This window comes from Ambystoma mexicanum, chromosome 11 (genome assembly GCF_040938575.1).
Source record: "Ambystoma mexicanum isolate Mex_15411 chromosome 11, UKY_AmexF1_1, whole genome shotgun sequence".
NCBI lineage: Eukaryota > Metazoa > Chordata > Amphibia > Caudata > Ambystomatidae > Ambystoma > Ambystoma mexicanum.
In genome coordinates, this window is record NC_090934.1 from 92,534,299 (window position 1) to 92,553,920 (window position 19,622).

The window sequence follows — 19,622 nt, forward strand, 5'->3', positions numbered from 1 at the left end:
TCGAGATCAAGGGCGTGCAAGTGTGCAAACAGGAAGTGCAACAGAGGAGGGATGGGGAGCGGGACAAGTGCACCACAGTCCAGCGGGGCATGGGTTAAGTGCTGAGTGAGTGCCCATAACATGGAGCATATTTCAGTAGTGCCAGGCAAAGTGCGGAGGCCTGGAGGCAAGTGCAGGACTGGCGGGGAAGCCTGGGACCTGTGGGGCTCTGCAGGTGTGCTAAGGGGGCCAGTCAGCTAACTGAGCAGGTAAGAGAAGAGAGAAGGAGGGAAAGAAGCGAGGTGAAAAGAGGTTAGCAGGTGAGGGGGAGAGGGAAAGAGAAGAGGTAGGTCTTGAGGAGGTCCAGCTCAAGACAGAGAGAGGTAGGTAGGCTATTCCAGAGGGATGCACCTGCAGAGGATAAGGATCTACACCCAAATCTGTTTGTAGAAACGGCTCACCCGCAGAGAGTTGGAGGAGGCCGTGCGGAGAGCTCTAGAAGTAGAGTATTTGGGACGAGAGCGGTGTAGATAAGGGCCCCACCCCCAGAAATCCTTGTGGACTATGCAGAAGGACTTGAACTTGATCCTTGCAGCCACGGGGAGCCAGTGGAGCGGGATTTCAGTGATGGGGAGATGCAGTCCCTGGGCTTGAGGCCAAGGATAAGTCTTGCAGTTCTTTTCTGGATATGTTGCAGAAGTCAGAGAGTAGAAATATGAAGATTGAGAAAGAGACGGTTGCAGTAGTCTAGTCTGGAGAGAACCAGGGCACTGGAGACAGTGATCCTCTGGGGGAAGGTGAGAAAAGGTAGAATACCTCTGAGGAGGTGCAGCTGGTAGTGAGACTTTTTGTACATGTATGAGCTGTTCGAAGAGAAGGAGAGAGTAGAGTCCAAGACGTCCCCCAGGTTTTTGCCTCACTGGTGGGTGAGGGCGGAGGACCAAGGCAGGCTAGCCAGAGTGAGAGTGGGAAAGTGGGAGGGGAGCAGGGGTCCCAATGAGGACTTTCTCTGTCTTGCTGGCGTTAAGGCAGAGATCGTTTGCAGCATACCAGGACTGACTAGTAGACAGTCGTGAATGAGCAAGGTAGAGGGGTAGCCTGAAAGAGAGCTGCGTGTCATCCGCATAACACTGAAAGTTGGAGGTGAAGGCAGAGACTTTTTGGGCCAAAGGGGCTATGTAGACATTGGAAAGCCAGGGGGATAGATTAGATCCCTGGGGGACATCACAAGTAGAGGGAGTGATATCGGAGAGAAAGGACCCAAGTTCCACATGGGAAGGACGGTCAGAGAGAGAGAACACATGCCACCCCAGGGCCTGATCTGTGATGCCCCGGGCATCCCGGAGACTGGTGATCAGGATGTTGTGGTTTACTGTATCAAAAGCAGAGGAGAAGTCAAGGAGAATGAGGACAGAGGGAGAGTTGGAGTCCAGGTTTTAGAGCAGGTCTTCACAGGTGTTCAGAAAAGCAGTTTCCATGCCTCTGGCTGCTCTAAAGCCAGACTGATGGTCATGGAGACAGCCAACAGATTCAGTGTGGAGGGTAAACTGAGAGATAGCCAACTTCGAATGGATTGTGTCCTCCCATATATTCCTCATCTTATGATATTTGTATCCGTATTTTTCGGCAGAGGGCGCTGTGCACAAGGTTGTGGTGTCGATGTCTCTCGACGGGCTCTGTACTGTGTCAACGTCACCATCTGTATAAATAGCTTGTGCCGCGCCCGTTGCCTTCAGTTCAGTTTTTCCGATTGCTTCGCTCTCAAGAACGGCGTGCTTCGGAATTTTCTTATGAAAATGTCATCTTCTTCCACCCCTTCTACTCCCAAGACGGGGTTAAAAAAATGTATTGACTGTGGATCGAAGATGTCGATTACAGATCCTCACAGCGTTTCTTTGGTGCCTAGGTTCAGACCATCGAACCGGCAACACTGGCTCCTGTCAGTCGATGACCGAGAAGGCCCTTCGTGAGAGGAAAGGTAAACTGGCGGTTGGGCGGGAAGCTTCTAAGGCCTCCTCGTAGGCCTCGTCAAAAAGATGTAAGTAGTCGAGTGATTTGAAAGAATCGGATCGTTGTAAACATTTAAGAGATCTTGATCTTGTAGGAGATTGAGACGCTCTTCATCTTCCTCTTCAAAAAAGGTTAAGAGGAGACATAGATCTCCCTCTTCATCCTCCTATACATCTACCGAATTGGTACGATGCCAGACTAAGTCGGATTCCCCAAGAAAATGGGAAGAATTTAGAAGGAAGATGATGGAGGTCTTTGAGAATGCGGCCTCGACCCCCCTCAAAGAAGCCTCAAAAGAGGCAGACACCGGTCGCTCAGTGGGACGACACAGGGAAGTCAGGAACTACTGTGGTAAAACTCAGTAGTATGAGTGAAACTCGTAAGACTTGAGTCGACGTCAAATCGCCGAAGATTCCTCGAATCGTGTGTTTCCCTGACGCTGAATAAGAAACAAGTCATTGAAACCCTCGACGACACCATCGGCGCCGACGGCTTCGACATTGAAGCCAAAAGCGTCTTCAATGCATTTGTCGAAGACATCATCGGTGTCCTCGAAGATTCCTTCGATACCATCGAAGGTTCCTTCGATTCCTTCGACCCAAAATCATGAACAGGAAAGGAGATTTACTCCTTTACCTAAGTCAGACTTCTTTAAGTCTATGTCTTCCATTTTTGAAGAAAATGGCTCTGAAGAAGAGGAGGTTTCTCCTTTTGGAGTACAATATGCTACTAGGTCCCTGATGAATTAATCGATCCAGAATCGAAAATGAGACCTGTGTGACACCGTTCACTCTGCTAGTGGCATTGATGCGTCACCAGAGCTAGAGTTTCCAAAACCTGACCCTGCAGAACATGCTGATCCAGGGTACAGGAGTTTAATGAATAGAGTGGTGGAATACATGGGCTGGGGTAGAGCCTCACCCACTTTTGATCAGGATGATATGACTGACATACTTGATCAGGGCCCTCAGAAAGATCCAGTTCTCCCCTGCCATAGGGCACTTCAAAGAACGGTACAAAAAAACTGGGAAGTTCCTGATACTATTGCTGCAGTCAACAGTAATTTTCCTAAGAAGTATAGAACTTCTAGTTCTGATCCCGATTATTTAAGCAGATATCCCACTCCAGAAAGTCTGGTTATTCAGGCTGCAACTTCCTCAAGACAGACAGCATATCCATCTATCCCCCCATATAGAGAGGATAAGAAGGTGAATGCTTGGGCCCGTAAGGTTTTTACTTCGGGTAGCTAGGCTCTCAAGTCAACTAATGTCACCTGTACCCTGGGCAGGTTCACCCATACCCTGTGGGACTGCAATTCGGCGGCGGCTGAACATATTCTGGAAGGCAAGGAAAGGGAAGGCTTCCTGAATATTGTCAAAGACGGAAAGGAGGCAATGGGGGAATGTCTCCATTCTGGACAGGATACTGCTGATAGTATCAGCAGATCCATGGCTACAAGCACAGTGCTACGCAGATGTGCGTGATTGAGGAAGTCAGGGTTTGCACCAGGTGTGCAGGCCAGACTTCTCAACATGCCTTTTGATGGCTTGAGGCTGTTTGGTAGTAAAGCTGATGAAAGCTTAGAAAAACTACAGACCTCAAAAGTGGCAGCTAAATCTCTTGGCGCCTCCATGCGACAGCCTCAGAAAACTTATTGGGGCTCATCTTCCTGGAGAGGTCGTTCTTTTCGGTACTACTCCTCTTTAGGTAGAGGAAGAGGACAGGCCATTCAAAGAGGCAAGAGAAATGTCGCTCTAGGTGGATGAGGAAAAAGTGAAAAACCAGCCTCAGGAACGGCATCTTTGCCCTCAGCCGCTCCTGCAGCCGCCTCAGAATCACTCTGAGGCTTTATCACACAAAACCTAGTGGGAAGCAGAATATCTCAGCATCTCAAATCATGGCGGGGCATTACTTCAGATGCTTGGGCACTGGAGACAGTATCTCAAGGTTACTGCCTTCCCTTCCTAAAAAGGCCTCAGGACCATCCACGGGAACCAGCTCTGTCAAAAACCCTGCTAGAGAAAGGTGCAATAGAACCAGGTACCTGTAGCGGAGAAGAACAAGGGATGGTACTCCCTCAATTTCAAGAAGTCTCACATGATACCATCCCAAAAGCTCCAGTTTATCAGAGCAGTTTTGTATACTCTCTCGAGCAAAGCCTCGCCTCCCGAGGTGAGAACTCTCCACATTCTGCAGATGGTAAGAAAGTTCCAGAATGTCTAGCATCTGCCGGCCTTCGATTTTCTGAGGTTGCTCTGCCTCATGGCTTCCTGCATTTTTCTGGTGCCAGAGGCCAGGTCGAGAATGAGATCCCTTCAATGGGCCCTCAGAACTCAGTGGTCCCAGTTCTCGGGGAGTATGTCGGATCATCTGCAAGTCCGGAGCGCAGTTGCTCAGGATCTTCTATGGTGGGCTTGCAACGACAACATACTCAAGGGAGAATCTTTTTGGCAACCATGGCCGGAGATAACAGTAGTACCGGATGCCTCCCTCACAGGGTGGCGAGCCCATACCAACCATCTGACAATCAGCGGTCATTGGTCTCCATCAGAGTCCAAACTACACCTCATCCCATTGGAGCTGAGGGCAATCACACTAGCGCTGAAGGCCTTTCTGACCTCTGTACAGGGAAGGAATGTCCTTTTGATGGACAACACAGTGGCCATGTACTACCTCAACAAGAGAGGAGACGTAGGGTCACTACCACTGTGCAGAGAGGCAATGCAGCTCTTGTTCTGGGCAATACGAGAAGGAATCTCTCTATCGGCAGTTCACCTAGCCGGAGAGCAGAACACGGCGGCAGACGATCTGAGCAGGCAGAGCACAGTGTCCCACGAGTGGTAGATAGCTCAGGAAGTCCTTCTGGTGATGTTTGCCCTTTGGGGAACCCCTCAAGTGGATCTTTTCGTGACCACGGTAAACCGGAAGTGCGAACAGTACTGCTCAAGGGAATTTCCTCCGGGAGGAGCTCTAGGAGACGCATTCGTGGTGGACTGGAAGTTTCCACTTCTGTACGCATTTCCTCCAGTCCCTGTGATTCCTCAAGTAATTAGGAGGTTGAGAAAGTTCAGAAAAACTGTGATCCTAATTGGCCCGGATTGGGCCAGGAGGACGTGGTACCCCAACCTTCTGGACATGTCCATCTGCCCTCCAATGCGTCTACCGCAAAGAGAGGACCTTCTCTCGCAAGAGGAAGGTCGGGTTCTCCATCCAGAGGTCAAGACACTCAACCTTCACGCATAGTTCCTGAGAGGTTGAGATAGAAGGATTGGGATCTTCCGGATGACGGATGGAGATTTTGCTTTCGGCCAGAAGGCCAGCAACAAAATCCTTGTACCGGTGTCGTTGGAACAAATTCAGTAACTGGTGCAAAGATGAGGATGTGGACCCTTTTCAGTGTGGCACCCCAATGGTGCTCTCTTTCCTATTCTATCTAGCCAATCTGAGGCTCCAGATCGGAACAAATAAAGGATATTTAGCTGCCCTGTTCATTTTCAAGCGCTCCTCAGAAGAGGTTTCTTACTTCAAAATTAATTGATAATTCAATTCCTGAAAGGGCCTACTAATGTATACCCTCCAGTCCCCTTTCATGTCCCAATTTGGGATTTAAATCTAGTACTTACGTTTTTAACTTGCATACCTTTTTGAGCCTTTGTACTCCAATCCCTTGAGGCTTCTTGCATTGAAGACTGTCCTTCTTGTGGCCTTAACATCAGCCCGCAGGGTTAGTGAACTACAGGCTCACTCATATAAACCTCCATCTACTACTTTTTACAAGGAAAAAGTGGTTCTTCAGGTTAAACTGTCTTTCTTACCAAAAGTAGTTTCTATCTTCATTTGTCACAAAAAATCATATTACCAACATTCTATCCTCCTCCTCATTTGGTCAAAGAAGAGGAGAGACTGCTTTGTCTTGACCCCAAAAGGGCTCTCGGTTTTTACATTTCAAGAATGTCAAAATTACGTCAAGAGGACCAATTTTTTGTTGGTTATACAGGTCATAAATTAGGATTATCAGTGACAAAACAAACTATATCCCGCTGGATCATTCTGGCTATAATTGAGTGCTACAGATTGGCGGGAAAAGACCCACCGGATGGGTTGCAAGCCCATTCCACTAGGGGGATGGCTACTTCTGCGGCTCTGAAGAGGAGAGTCCCTGCGGCAGATATTTGTTCAGCTGCAACATGGGCATTAATGCATACCTTCATCAAGCATTATTGCTTAGATGCCTCTTCCGCCAATGAGGGGTTATTTGCCAAGGTGTTACGTCATTCCGTCCATGAGAACAATAACTAGTACTCCCACCCCCAAAATTACCACTATAGGAGTCTATCATAAGATGAGGAATATGTGGGAGGACACAATCCATTCGAAGAACAAGTTACTTAGCAACTGTAAAGCGCTTTAGACTGGATGTTCCTCCCACGTATTCCTTATCGCCCATCCTAACCCGCAGTACAGTTTACTTTTCTTACACTTTCCTGTCACGAAGAGTCTATCAATCATGAGGCACGCCTGGGTGTTCCTCGAATATTTCTTCAAAAAAACAGTACTGAAAGTACTGAAGCAAACGGGCGCGGCACGAGCTATTTATCCTGATGGTGATGTCGACACGGTACGGAGCCTGTCGAGGAACATCAACGCCACAACCTTGTGCACAGCGCCCTCTGCCGAGTACATTTTTGCCGAAGCAGCAAAGCTGGCAGGATACGAATATCATAAATTGAGGAATACGTGGGAGGAACATCCAGTAGAAAGAATGTTACAGTTGGTAGGTTGCTTGTTCTTCTCCAGGAGTTTGCCCAGGAAAGGAGTGATGGAGATCGGGAGACCACTGTTTGCTGGGCTCCGTAGGGCAGCTTAGCTCTGCTGGTTCCAACCCTACCACTCCCTTGCAGGATGCCTGGGAAATCTGTAGTGGGTGTTTGGTCTCCAATTCAGCTCCTGAATTTTGGAACATATCCCATTCCCAATCTACTGGTCTGGTCTTGTTCTTTAGTGCCAGGTGCATTGTAGTACTTGCCATTTTTCAGATGGTACTGCCACCCAGTAACCATTATCCATCCCATGGGTCTGAATAATCTGGTGCATGCTGGTAATTGTACTCTGAACTACCTTAATAATACCTTGCCCGGATAGAGGCTGATAGGCATCGGGTTAGAGAAAGCGGTTGCAACATATATACATCTTCCTGGTAGGCCACCTTTGCCAGGTTGAGAGGGATGTTTGGGTTCGTGACGGGGTCAAATCCATTACCTTGTCCAAAGTTCAACCACATTAGCCCCATTCTGTAGCATCTTTACTAGCTTCATGTTTGCTTTTGTGTTAATTCAAGGATTTCTGTGCGATTCATAAGTCGTATTGTGGAACATGACGCCTATTCCTTTTTACCAAAATCCACTTTTATACTCCCCTCGTTCTCTGTTTCAGCAATCTTAGACTTACGAAAATCCCATCAGCCGTAATTGACTGACTCTTTTGTTTCTCAGGGCTTGCTCCTCTGCTATGGAATGCTCTCTGTGTTAACATCCTGCTTACCAGCAGTCACCTCTGCTTTCTTCTGAAAACCTGGTTTGTCTTACTGGTTCTTCCCTGCTTCTCCAATCCTTCTTTCCCTTCTCTCAGCAAATATGCATAAAAGCCTTGGCTGTAAAAACACTTTACAAATCCCAGACATGAGATGGGTGACTGTTTTTCCTAGCGGTGTATCATGGTTTGGCCAAGGCCGCTCATTGCTTCTAGATAATATCTTAGTAATGTGCAACATATATTTTGTTCAACAATCAGGATAGGGCTTATGAATGAGAACCTCTTGTTTGTGGCCCACCAGCCCAAACCAATTTATTTTCTTACCTGTAGTATCCCCCAAAACTATTTTTAAATGTTGGTTCTCTTTGGAAAACGCTCTGTTTGTAGTGCCCCTTTAAACGCATGGAATGGGCCGTAGGTCTCATGTATCTGAGGCTCGCAGAAAATTGCATTGGCTTCCTGTTAGTTAAAGAAGTCAGTTCAAAGGCTCTGTTATAGTTTTCAAATGTCTGGTGGGCGAAGCTCCTGCATATCTCTCCTAGTGGGTTAAGAAGATTCCCTTTAGACAAACCCTGCGTTCTTATAAAAATGTTTCACTTCATCAACCATAAGTGTCTCTTAAGAAAATTGGTGGTTCCAGTTTGGATGCCTTGCCCCTGCACTCTGGAACACCCTTCCACCTGATCTCAGACGGTGTACTTCCACTGCTCAATTCAAGAAACCTCTGAAGACCTTCCTCTTTGACAGGGGAATAGGCTACATTTCTGTGACATTACCATACTTCACCTGTTCCCGTTTCTGTTTTTTGTTGTGTGTCTGCGAGTGCCCTGAGGCCTTTGGGCGAGTGGCGCTATAGAAGAATTTCATAGATGGGATAGATGGATATAAATTGTAAACAGTATACTCTGTAGCATCATCTTTTGAATCCGTTGACTTAGATTGTTTCCATTGATTATTTAGTATGTAAATTTGTGAAAATATTCAAGATCATGTTTTGTGAACCCGTTGTTCTTCAACACTTACAGGTGGAATTGGATGTTACACTCCCAGGAGAAGGGGGGAAGGACCGCCCCTTCAAAGTGTCAATTAAATTTGTTTCCCGGATAAGTTGGCACTTGCTGCACGAGGTACTGACGGGACACACCATACCTGAGCCCCTGGAACTGGACAAGCCAATCAGCACCAACCCCGTCCATGCTGTCGATGTGGTGCTTCGACACCTGCCATCAATGAAGTAAGGTTATTGCCAGCTTTATGATGATGCACGAAATATGCTAGAATCTGTGCATTTAGAAAAGCTTATGGAATTTTGTAATAGATGTTGAAGGTATATACACTTAATGGAACTTAGCTTTTTGGTGACGTGTTAAGGTGGATTTCTAGTATCTGGCCTGGTGGACAGATTCTAGGAGGCCACCCTAGTTATAGTGAAGAGGGGGATCTCTGAGAAGTTACCCACAACCCATTCAAGGTAGCAATTGAGAGCAATCAAGGCTATTGCCAGGAGAGTGTGAGTGGAGTCAAGGGTCCACAATGAGTCCACACAGTGAAGCACACAATTCGATTTAGACAGCAATGTATACACATGAAGTATTTATTCTAGGCCTTAAACATACACTAACAAATGAAGCAAGCAGGTGATATATCACAACACTCAATAGTAAACAGATATGCAATCACTATAGGTTTTTAAAATGCATTCAGTAACTTGGACATTAAAGTAAAGTGATGCAGTAAGATAGAACCAAATCCTAAGTGATATTCCCAGCTTCAGCAGTACAATCCCTAAGACGAGTGTGGCCTTGTGCCCAAAGAGTCACAATGCCTCCCCCAAGAATGTATCTGTAGCAGGTAAGTTACTTGTGTTGGTGATTTTTCAAAAGAAGAGATTCAACAAAGTTACTAGGTAAGTAAAATGTGTTCTGACCTTGCAGGTTTTACTACTCGGGTTCGACAACCAAGAAAGCAGTGGAATGGAATGTAAGGATACAAAGAGACTTGTTCTCTATGTTATCCTATGGAGGAGAGGGAGAGGCAAATTATTTCATTGCTTACCCCTCTCACACCCCCATGATCCTTCCCAGCCCCAAGTCCAATTTTCCCAGTGGACTGAATGGTTCGAGTGGGGGCACTGGAGATTGGATTTCTTGCTGTTGGTTCTGGTGAGCGGTGCTCAGGAGCATGCAGGTGCAAGGATTCTTCTTGTCGGGTCCAGGACCAGAGGGCAATACTTGGTGATGGAGAAATGCAGAATGTACTGATGCCGCCCTTGTCAAGACACGTCACAGTTGTACAAGTCCTTCCAGGACACGATCATTTGAGGCTGGGAGACTGAAATCCAGCAGGAAGGTGTCTTATATCACAAGCTTGTAACCACCAAAGCTGCAGCTGCAAACGCAGAACGGCGACGGTTCTAGCGAGGTAGCCCACTGGCAGGTGCAGATGCTTCAGGTAGACCTGTTCAGGAACCACGCTGCAAGGGCTAACTTCTGCGGGGATGGGTGAATGAATGTGTCCCCCTGCTCAGAGAGTCGATGTGCTGGGCCCAGCAGGTCTGAGAACCAGGGTCTTGCTGGCCACCATGGGGCTGTCAGGATGATCCGAAGGCCCCTTGACACTGATCCTGCAGATGACCCTGTGCACCAGGGGAGTGAGGGGGAAAAGCGTAAGCAGTCATGTTGTTCCATGGGATCTGCAATGCGTCACCCAGCGAACAGTTTGCTGGGTGACTCATTGCAGATCCCGTGGAACAACGTGACTGCTTTCGCTTTTCCCCTCACTCCCCTGGTGCAAAGGTTCATCTTCCCCTTCCCCTTGCCCCTGCCAGGAGGAAAACTGGGGGCACCTCCTGTTGGTACTGGTAGCGAAGAGGTCCAACTGCGGATGACCCCATCTGTTGAAGATCCCCTGAAGGTCCTGCTTGTTCAACTGCCATTCGTAGTTGTCCACGCCCAGCCTGCTGAGCCTGTCCGCCTCTAAGTTGGACTCCCCTGGGAGGTAGACTGCTGATGAGTCTGTTGTTCAGCAGAGCCCACTCCCAACTGTCGACCGCCCGTCTGCATAGGGGAGGTTACCGGGTTCCACCCTGCTTGTTGATGTAATACATGCAAGGGGAGCTGTCTGTATGAATGAGAATCGCACTGCTGTTGATAATGGGTAGAAACGCTTTGAGAGCAAGCTAGATAGCCATCATCTCCAGCCAGTTGATGTGCGCCAGCTGCTCCTGCCGGGGCCTGAGGTGAAGGTTGCCTGGCTCCAGGAGGCTGACAAATGTAGCTGCAGCCTCCTAATTTTGAGCCTCGTATGTGGCACTGCATGAAGACAAGCGGCCATAACTCCCACCAGGTGTTGGTATCACCACGCCGAGGTCGCTGCTCTTCTGAGAAAATGACCAGTGACCCTCTTGATGACCGTGATCTTGTCCTCTGTGGGGAAAATCCTCTCGGAGCTCGTGTCCCAGATAAGTCCCACAAAGGTCAGGCTAAGTGTGGGCACCAACTGTGACCTTTTGAGATGAATAGAAAATCCCAGGTCCTATAGTGTATCCATGACGGTGGATTCCGTATGGTGGACCGCCTTCAGATATCCCGCCCTGACTAGCAAGTCTTCTAGATATGGGTAAATATGAAGGCCTTGTGTCCTGAGTAGGTCTGCCACTGCGTTCTGAACACGCCTTGTCCTTGAAATGTAGTATATGGCTCTGAAGCCACTAGCACCTGGATCTCACGGATTCGACGTGCCAAGGTAAGGCCCACTAGGAGGGCTGTCTTAATGGATACAAGCCTGATGTTGGCAGATGCCATCGGCTTGAATGGTTTATGCGCCAAGGTGCCCAGGACCGCATTGAGGTCCCACACCGGGTGCGGTTTCTTCATAGGTGGATATAGACTAGTCATGTCCACTAAGTGCCTCTTAACCACCGGATTTGATGATAAGTTTTCACAATTCTGAGAGAATTGGAAAAACCAGAGGCTACACACCAAGTTAAACTAGATAAAAATCAAGCCTGGTGTACAGTAATTCAACAGGCTATGATGGAGAAGACCACAAAAATAAAAGGGGGTATCGAAAAAAATAAAAAAAGAGTCAGACACAGTGAATTACTCAGCCGGGGCCCGTGTTCCTAATAAGAAACAAAATATTCCGGAATTTAATTTTAAAAATATATCAGAAGACAAACTCAGGATTGTGCTAGCTAAACTGAAGCCATCCACATGTAAAGGCGATCTAGTCCCAGCAGCAGCCTATAAAGCATGCTCTGAGTTACTCACTGGATCCCTTACAAAAATGTAAACACATCATTCAGAGAGGGTACAGTTCAGAGCAGGCTCAAAGGGTCATGGATCACCCCCCTCCTGAAGAAAACAGACTTAAATCCGGGAGAGGCAAAGAACTATCGGCCTATTACCAACTCTCCTTTCATTCTAAAGACCATGGATAGAGTGGCGTATGACCAATTGGCCTCTTATCAACGAACATTCCATACTTAATAATGGACAGTCAGGTTTTCACCCAGGAGATAGAACAGTCGGCTCTCTTGGAACTTAATTCCAACATGATGACAAAAATCAATGAAGTGTCCACAATGCTTCTGATGCCCTTGGACCTCTCAGCAGCATTCGATTTGGTGGATTACCAACTCATTCTGGAAAAGCTGGAGGAAAGAGCAAATTTCAGTGTTAATGCCAAGAACTGGATGCTATTGTTCCTAGGCTCAAGAACAATCTGGGTTTGCAGTAAACCAGCACAGGCAGATCCAGTAACTATGAACTATGGGATACCTCAGGGGTCAGCCTTATCTCTGATCCTGTATAACCTTTATACAGTCTCTTTCTTTGATGACTTGGAGAACAAGGACATATGTTTTTTGAACTACGCCGACGATTTGCAGTGCCTTATCACTCTGTCGGGGAACTACGACCAAGATGCCAGGATAGTTGCAAAAATATGACTTCATCCGTAAATGGATGGATGGATGATGATGATGGCATGGCCCTGAATCCAGGGAAAACAAAACTGATGCTGATTGGGTCTAAACAAGGGCTTGATAAACTGACCCCAGATTATCAAACTTTCAGCATCGAGAACCCTACCATTCAAGTGAAGGATAAAATAAAAATCCTTGTTGTTCCCTTCGAGCAATCATTAAGTATGTCAGCGCATGTAAATAACCTAGTTTCATCATCTGCATACTACATTCGCCTCTTGGCTCATATAAGACCTTTTCTATCACAGACAGGATGTGAAACTATCACAAGAGCTATCATATCAGCAAAACTGGATTATTGTAGCTCTTTGCTTATCGGTATAAACAAGGCTGAATTGAACACACTTCAAGTCATCCAGAATAGCTCTAGTAGAGGTATTATGGGCCTCAGAAAATATACCCATGTGTCCGATATAAAAAGGAACTTACACTGGCTGCCCATTGAGCAAAGGGTGAAATTTAGACACTTCACGGTTACATTTAATGCTCTAGCAGGTAATGCACCGACCTATCTCATTAATAGGCAAAAATTTAAGCCATAAAATGCTCTCTTCGATCAAATGGAGATCGAAATCTTGAGGTCCCAAAAACTTCTTTGGAACTTTTAAGAAAGGGCGCCTTTTGGTTAAGTGCCCCCATCACATGGAACGTTCTACCTTCTGCCATAAAAAACAGCTCCACGGCTAAAGAATTCAAAAAGAAACTTAAAACCCACATGTTCAGATAAATAGTGGTCTCCTTGCCAGGTTTCTTTCTGGACTCTTCTCTCTTACCGATCTATGCCCGTATGCCTCCAGGCCCTCTTTTGGTTGCGCATGATAAATTAATAATAATAATAAAAAAATGAGAATACCAACTCCTGAGAGTTCTTATAAACTGCAATGGCTGCCAGATAAGTGCGACTACTTGTCTTTCTACTTGCACGCCTGAGTGTGCAGAGGAGAGGAGCATCTTGTCCAACGTGCAAGACAAAGGATCAATTTCCTTTGAATCTGCCTAGTGACAGAACCAGGTCCACTTGCTTTTGTACTGGCTCCTGGTGGCGTCAATCCTAGCCCCCCATATAATGGCCAAGTTAACAGTCCACCGGGTGGTCCAGGAACACTCAGTATGACTGTATCCTTGAAGACTTCGAGACTGGTTGGTCCTACCAGTCTTGGGGTTGGAGCACCGCACAGGGCCTTCTCAGATCAGGTAGTCCAACAGGGCTTGACTGGGCTTGAAGCAGGACGGGATGCTGGGCCTCTTGAGGAGTCTTCTTTCGCATCTTCAGTTGGCTGCTCTTTGAGGGACTCTGGGCTCCAAAGCCGATCTGAAGAAATGGCTTCAGGAGTCCTTTTCTTACCCAAAATCCTACCTGGAAGCAAGTCCAAGTCCACCAATGGTAAGGATCTGCACTGTTCAAACAGCCAGTAGTTGTCGAATCAGCAACAACTATTGGATTAATTTGTGCCCCTCACCTAGACTCTCTGGCACCACGATAGTGGAGTGGGACCAGATAGACACACCTCCTTCCTGGGACAGACATGCTCTCTCACACTTTCCCGTGCACGTCCATGACCTTATATTGGAATTTCCTGACGTAGCAAGGCAGGAAAATGGCCAGAGAACAAGTGAAATTCCGTGGCATGGTCATTTTAAGGCAGTAGCCACTTTTAGTAGCCATACCCGGTAAATGCGAATGTGCACACTAGAAATAATACAAACATTGTACAAATATTTTTGCCACCAGCTTGTCTTTGGGCGCATATAAAAGAAACCAAAAATCCCAAGTGTAAAAGGCTAGAGTGATACGAAAGTATCATCATTGCCCTGTATTGAAGAATTCTGTGTGCAATGTTAAAGTGACAACAAATAAGACAAAAAGGGAAACCTAGTTTGCCATTACTGATAATCTGAATAACCGACCATTTTCCCCTTAACAAAATGAGCAAAAGGCAGTGGAAGTGAAGCTGAACACTTGACGTTTGGGATCCATATAAACTATGTAGTGGAAGTTGACAAAAGAGGCATTCCTATAACCATTTGACTGACTCCCGCCTTCTACCTCCGATCCCTGGGTGCTTGGACTGCCACGGTCTCAAACTGTTTTAGTCACTGTCCCTGGGGCATGGCCAAACAGATGGTACCCCTCTACCTTCAAGATTTAGGATGTGTGTGTATAAAGGAGTGTTGATCCAAAAAGAAAACAGTTGATACCTTAATTAGGCTAATAAGTCATTTATTATGCGTATTGGCAAGCTTTTGTGGTATTTCACCACTTTCTCGGGTAGTGATGGAATTAAGCTGTTGAAAAACATTACAGCTTAAATAACCCCTCGTGTTTAGACCTGGTTATTTGTGTCTGCATTAGATGATGATCTCCCCCACACCTTGCAGTCTTCAAGGTCTAAACGGTACTGTGTTAAGTAGGGCAGGGATCACTGTTACTGAAGAGAAGGTAAAGACAAAAAGTGGTGTGTGGTCTATATTGGTCATGATCCCCAATAGGAGGCAGGGTGGGCTCTCACTTAACACACACCACAACTATGCTGTCACTGCACACAGACTGTTAGCCACCGCTGCACATAGCCAGATTGGCAGGGCTTGGACTCAGCAGGTGGCAGGCTGGCGTAGGCAACACTTGGCTAATGCTGGCCTTCACCAAGATGGCCGCCAAGTTATTTCCTTGCCTGGTACCAAAGATGGCCTCCAGGTAACCCAGAACTTGGAGATCCCTGGTGGTCTAGTGTTCGAGGGTTCAGCCCAGGGCTATAAAACCATGCCCTGGACCGCACCCCGTGCTTAGCATTTTTTCTGCCAGACCGTAAGCAGTGTAACGCTTATCTGTTCTGAGCACGGCTCTGCTGTAACTTCAGGAGTGCCTCAGGTCTACAACGCTTACCATCTGTACAAGCGCGGCTCAGCTGCTACTTCAGGAAAGCCCAGGAGCTGGGATCTTAACACTTGTTTTGTTTTCTTTGTGCATCCCTATCGGCTCGTTGGAGCTCCGGTTCCCGTCCACGCGCAGCCAGACAACAGCTGCATGAGGCTGGACCTGAAAAGACAACAGCACATGTAAGAATTTCCATTAGCATTGCGCTCAGAGCCAGCCCAAGCATTGCGGGCTGAGTGAGCCCAGAGACTTTCACTTAACTCATATTTGGCCTCAGTGGCAGCTGGTGAGTTTGAACGCTGGTGGGGCGTAAATTTCCCAGGGTGGAATTTGTAGTGAGCGCGCATAGCGTGCGAGCCTACACTCCCAAGGGGAGTCCGGGGGGGGTTCTCCCCCTAGGACGTTTTTGGAAAAATGGCCTACAAAATGTGCAATTTACTGTCCAAGAAACCCACCGAAATATGAAAAAAAAGCATTAGGTTTTATATATTAATGGTGGTTCACTATTCTTGCGTGTGCAAGTGTGATGGTGTATTTTACAGCAGCTTGTATTGAGAAACACTATGGTGTATGCATAAAGAAATGTATTCTATAGTCAGTAATGATGGAAACATATGTTTGTCATGCTGTTACTGGCTTTCACATGCGTTCATCCTCTTACTATGGTTGGATTTTAGGCATTTTCTGAACGGGGGAAACTAAGCTAAAATATTACTTTAATTTTTAACCACTTAATTAATTCAACATTTGTCCTACCTCTAATGGCTGTCTGCCTTGCTGAGTTGCCATTGCTTCAGTTGCTCAAAGTTGAAACACGTGGAATGCACAGGTCTCAGAAATGGCACATACATATTGCATGGAGAAAAATGCAACAAATAGTTTACTAAGTTGATTATGTTGAGTGCTTTATTATCAACCAACAACGATAACATCAAAACAAACTTCACATTTCTCACTGTTCTGTCAAATAGATCACTGCAAGCTTACATAAAATCCTAACATATAAGGCCATTGAAACAAAGAATTTAAGGTAACCCACAAAATAACTGCAAATGCGTTGTTGTAACAGAACATTCACTGGTCAGTCATTTTGAAAGTTTGTACGCAAATTTTCAGAGAGGCAAATTTATCAATAGTCCGTGTATTGAAGTCAGGGATCTCTTGAATTTTTTTTTTTCCATGGGCAGCATGGCCAAAGCATTCAGACGATCCTCAGTTATTGTGTTTCTCAAGAATGTTTTAACTTGCTTCAGGGTGGAGAAACTGCACTCAGACTCAGCTGTTGTCATGGGTGTAGTAATCCGAATGTTTAAAAACTGCATTGTCTCACTAAATGCTTCTTGGAGGTTGTTTTCAATGAAAAATTTTAATAAAGAAATTGTCCCACTTGAACAACAGAATTCTGGTCTATCATAAACAATTGAAAGTTCAGTGCACAGTCTTTCCTTGTTTAACATGGGGTATGCTTGGACAGTTGCATTCAGTGTATCAATGGGAAAAAGACTGTCCATGTGTTTGAAATAGGTCACTCTGCAACAATTTGGCCCCCTCCAAGTAGTTAGTAAATGCAAAGTGTTCTTGGGCTTGTGTAACTATAATATCACATACTTCTTTAGCCAAACGATTCAAAGTGTTCATATTTACATTGCGACTTGCTAAAGTTTCCTCTGATGGAAGTTTAGCTCCCAGATTGTCAGTGCTTTTACGTACTCTGCCAAAGCACTCGATGAAAGATGCAGTAGCTTTCTGCACATACACAGAGTCAATGTCTCGCCTCTGAAGCTGGTTATATAGAATGTCAACATGGGGCATTATGTCATTGAACAAAAAAAGGAAGAAAAGGAACTCCTTCTCTTTCAGAGTTCAGATGAATCCCCGGGCCTCATGCACATTAACCCCCTCAAAATCAGTCAGTTTTTAAATGCTCTCAAAGCATCTACGTAGTGCTTCCCTGTGCTGATATATGGCTTCTACTACCCGAATATGGTAGCTCCAGCGAGTGTGAGATGGTTTTGGAAGTCTTTTATGTGATACCTCATCTAGAACTTCGGTTCTTTTTGGAGAACGAGAACAAAATGTAGAGAAGCCAGAAATATAACAAAAAAAAATTCGAGCTTCTGAGATTTTGGAAACAGCTTGTTATTTTTGGTGGCAATCTTCAGGGAATACTTTGTCCAATTTTTCCATTATGGCACTAGCAGTGGTCTGCGCACTAGAGTCTTTCAGTTGAGTAAATCCATAAAACCTTTCAACAATTCTGTATCGTTCATTAATGTAGCGATAGACTAGCACAGACTGAGTCTTAGTAGAAACATCAGTTGTATCGTCTGCCTAAATAGCCACATAATCTATGCATGTTAACTGCTCTACAATGGTCTCTCTGGTGACCGTGAGCATGCAGTCCAGCAGCTCATTCTGAATTGTTTTTGAAGTGCCCTTGAATACTGTTGCGTTTTTTAAATATAGTTCCATTGCACTGTCTATGCTGGATACAAAATCCACCAAGCCTCTAAATACACCAGGATTCAAAGAATCTTCAGTTTCAGCCTGGCCACGTAAAGCCAATTCAAACACACCACAAAAACGCGCACAGTCGATTAAATTTGACAAGATGTATTGGTTTTTATCCACATCCTCATTATGCTTCATCACGCTCCGGCGATAGGCATCATCCAACTGTGTTGCAATGTTTACACTTCCCAACATGCGCAGCTGTAATATATTCTCAATATGAGATTTGCACGATTCATGTCTCTTGCTTTTTTCTGACAAATTGTTTAAGTCCGTGACTACTGTTTTTGTCCAAGCCGTTTCCCCTCCAAACTGCAGGCAGGGGAAGCAGAACAAAGACCGCTTAGCAATGCTACCAGTGAGCCATGTCTTCTTTTCATACCACAACAAAAACAAAAACAAAGAGGTGATGGCTGGAAGGTTTAGAATGAATCTTAACCACTGGCGTTGCTCTGGGCAACCCTCCAGACCACCGTTCTTCGCCTGCCAAGCCATTACAGAAGGGGAAAGACCATATGCAAATCAGGCTTGGCCCCACCCCAAAAGGGGCAGTCCAGCCCGAACTGCTAGGTCACATCCCTTCTGCACGAAACCACAAGCATCCCCAAACATGTTTCGCCCTTGTTGAGGCTCATCAGTGAGGAGTAGCTTGGGTCTCTTTTGTGGTCAGTTCTTTGCATACCACACCATGGAAAATGTGCATGTGTAAGCCTTTCCCCTATCTTTAGCGGACTGTTCAATTTTTAAATCTGGCCGATCAGGCGCTAGTCGTTTCACCTCCCAGTTTTTCACTGTGCGCGAGTCCGGAAAATGGTTCTGTGAGCAATTGATCCACCAAATTCAGTTTCAGCAAGAGTGACACCTGTTAATAAGCAAAATATTATGTACATATTCAAATGGGATCATGTAGTAATTGTTCAGGTATGCTCTTTCATAACACAGAAGTATAATTTGTCAGTACTAGGGGCAGATAACATCTTCAATTAAATACCTCGCTCAGCAGTACTTATCATTGACCAGTACAGCTCAGCTGGTTGGGTCTAATTGCAGATGTTATCTGCAGGAGTTAACATACATGCCCATTAGCAACTGTGACTCAGCCAGTATTTGTGCATTTGTGCTTGTTCGAGAAATGAGGCAAGTTTGTTCTGTTAATACTGTTCTAAAAATTCCTTTTATAAAACATTCTTACTCCTATGTCCCGTCCCCTTTCCTCCATACTTATAGGGACATCTCTCCGTCCTGTGGGACGGGACCGGAGCACTTTGTAAAAAGCATCCAAAAAAATGTTTTTAAAAATGTGTCCTTCCTCTCTTTCTATGCGGGGCCCGGCACGCGGCCGTAACCCCGCCCACCTTGGCTCCGCCCCCGCGCCTCGCCCCTCAGTCCTTTTCTCTGCTCGTTCCGGACTGGACGCACTTGCATCCTCGGAAGATCTTCTTCCATTTTTCCTCTCTGGCTCTCGCTAGCGTTCGTGTCACCGTCGTTTCGCGAGGGCGGATCCCCATCTTCTTTGCTTGGAGTGTTTGGGTCCGGATCACCGTTGGGACTCCTGTTTTTACTGCGACTCCCTTTCGGTCCGGGCACTTCAACGTCGGTTGGAGCGGTGGGAGGTGGTGTTCCGACAAACTCCTCCTTCACATTTTCAGGCGTTCATCGACGAGAAGAAAAAACGCCCGGTAAATTCTTTAGTTTTCAGAGCACCCCGGCCGGGGGATTTCTTTCCAG

General features: G+C 46.2%; 1 protein-coding gene across 1 annotated transcript in view; it reads left to right on the forward strand.

Annotated features, from left to right (window-relative positions):
• The window catches only part of LOC138503100 (protein argonaute-3), a 2,065,845-nt gene that overhangs the window by 675,551 nt on the left and 1,370,672 nt on the right, over positions 1 to 19,622 (forward strand). Inside the window, exon 4 of the mRNA XM_069622607.1 lies at positions 8,547 to 8,755. Coding sequence (XP_069478708.1) covers positions 8,547 to 8,755 — 209 coding nt within the window. The remainder of the gene's footprint in view (positions 1 to 8,546; positions 8,756 to 19,622) is intronic.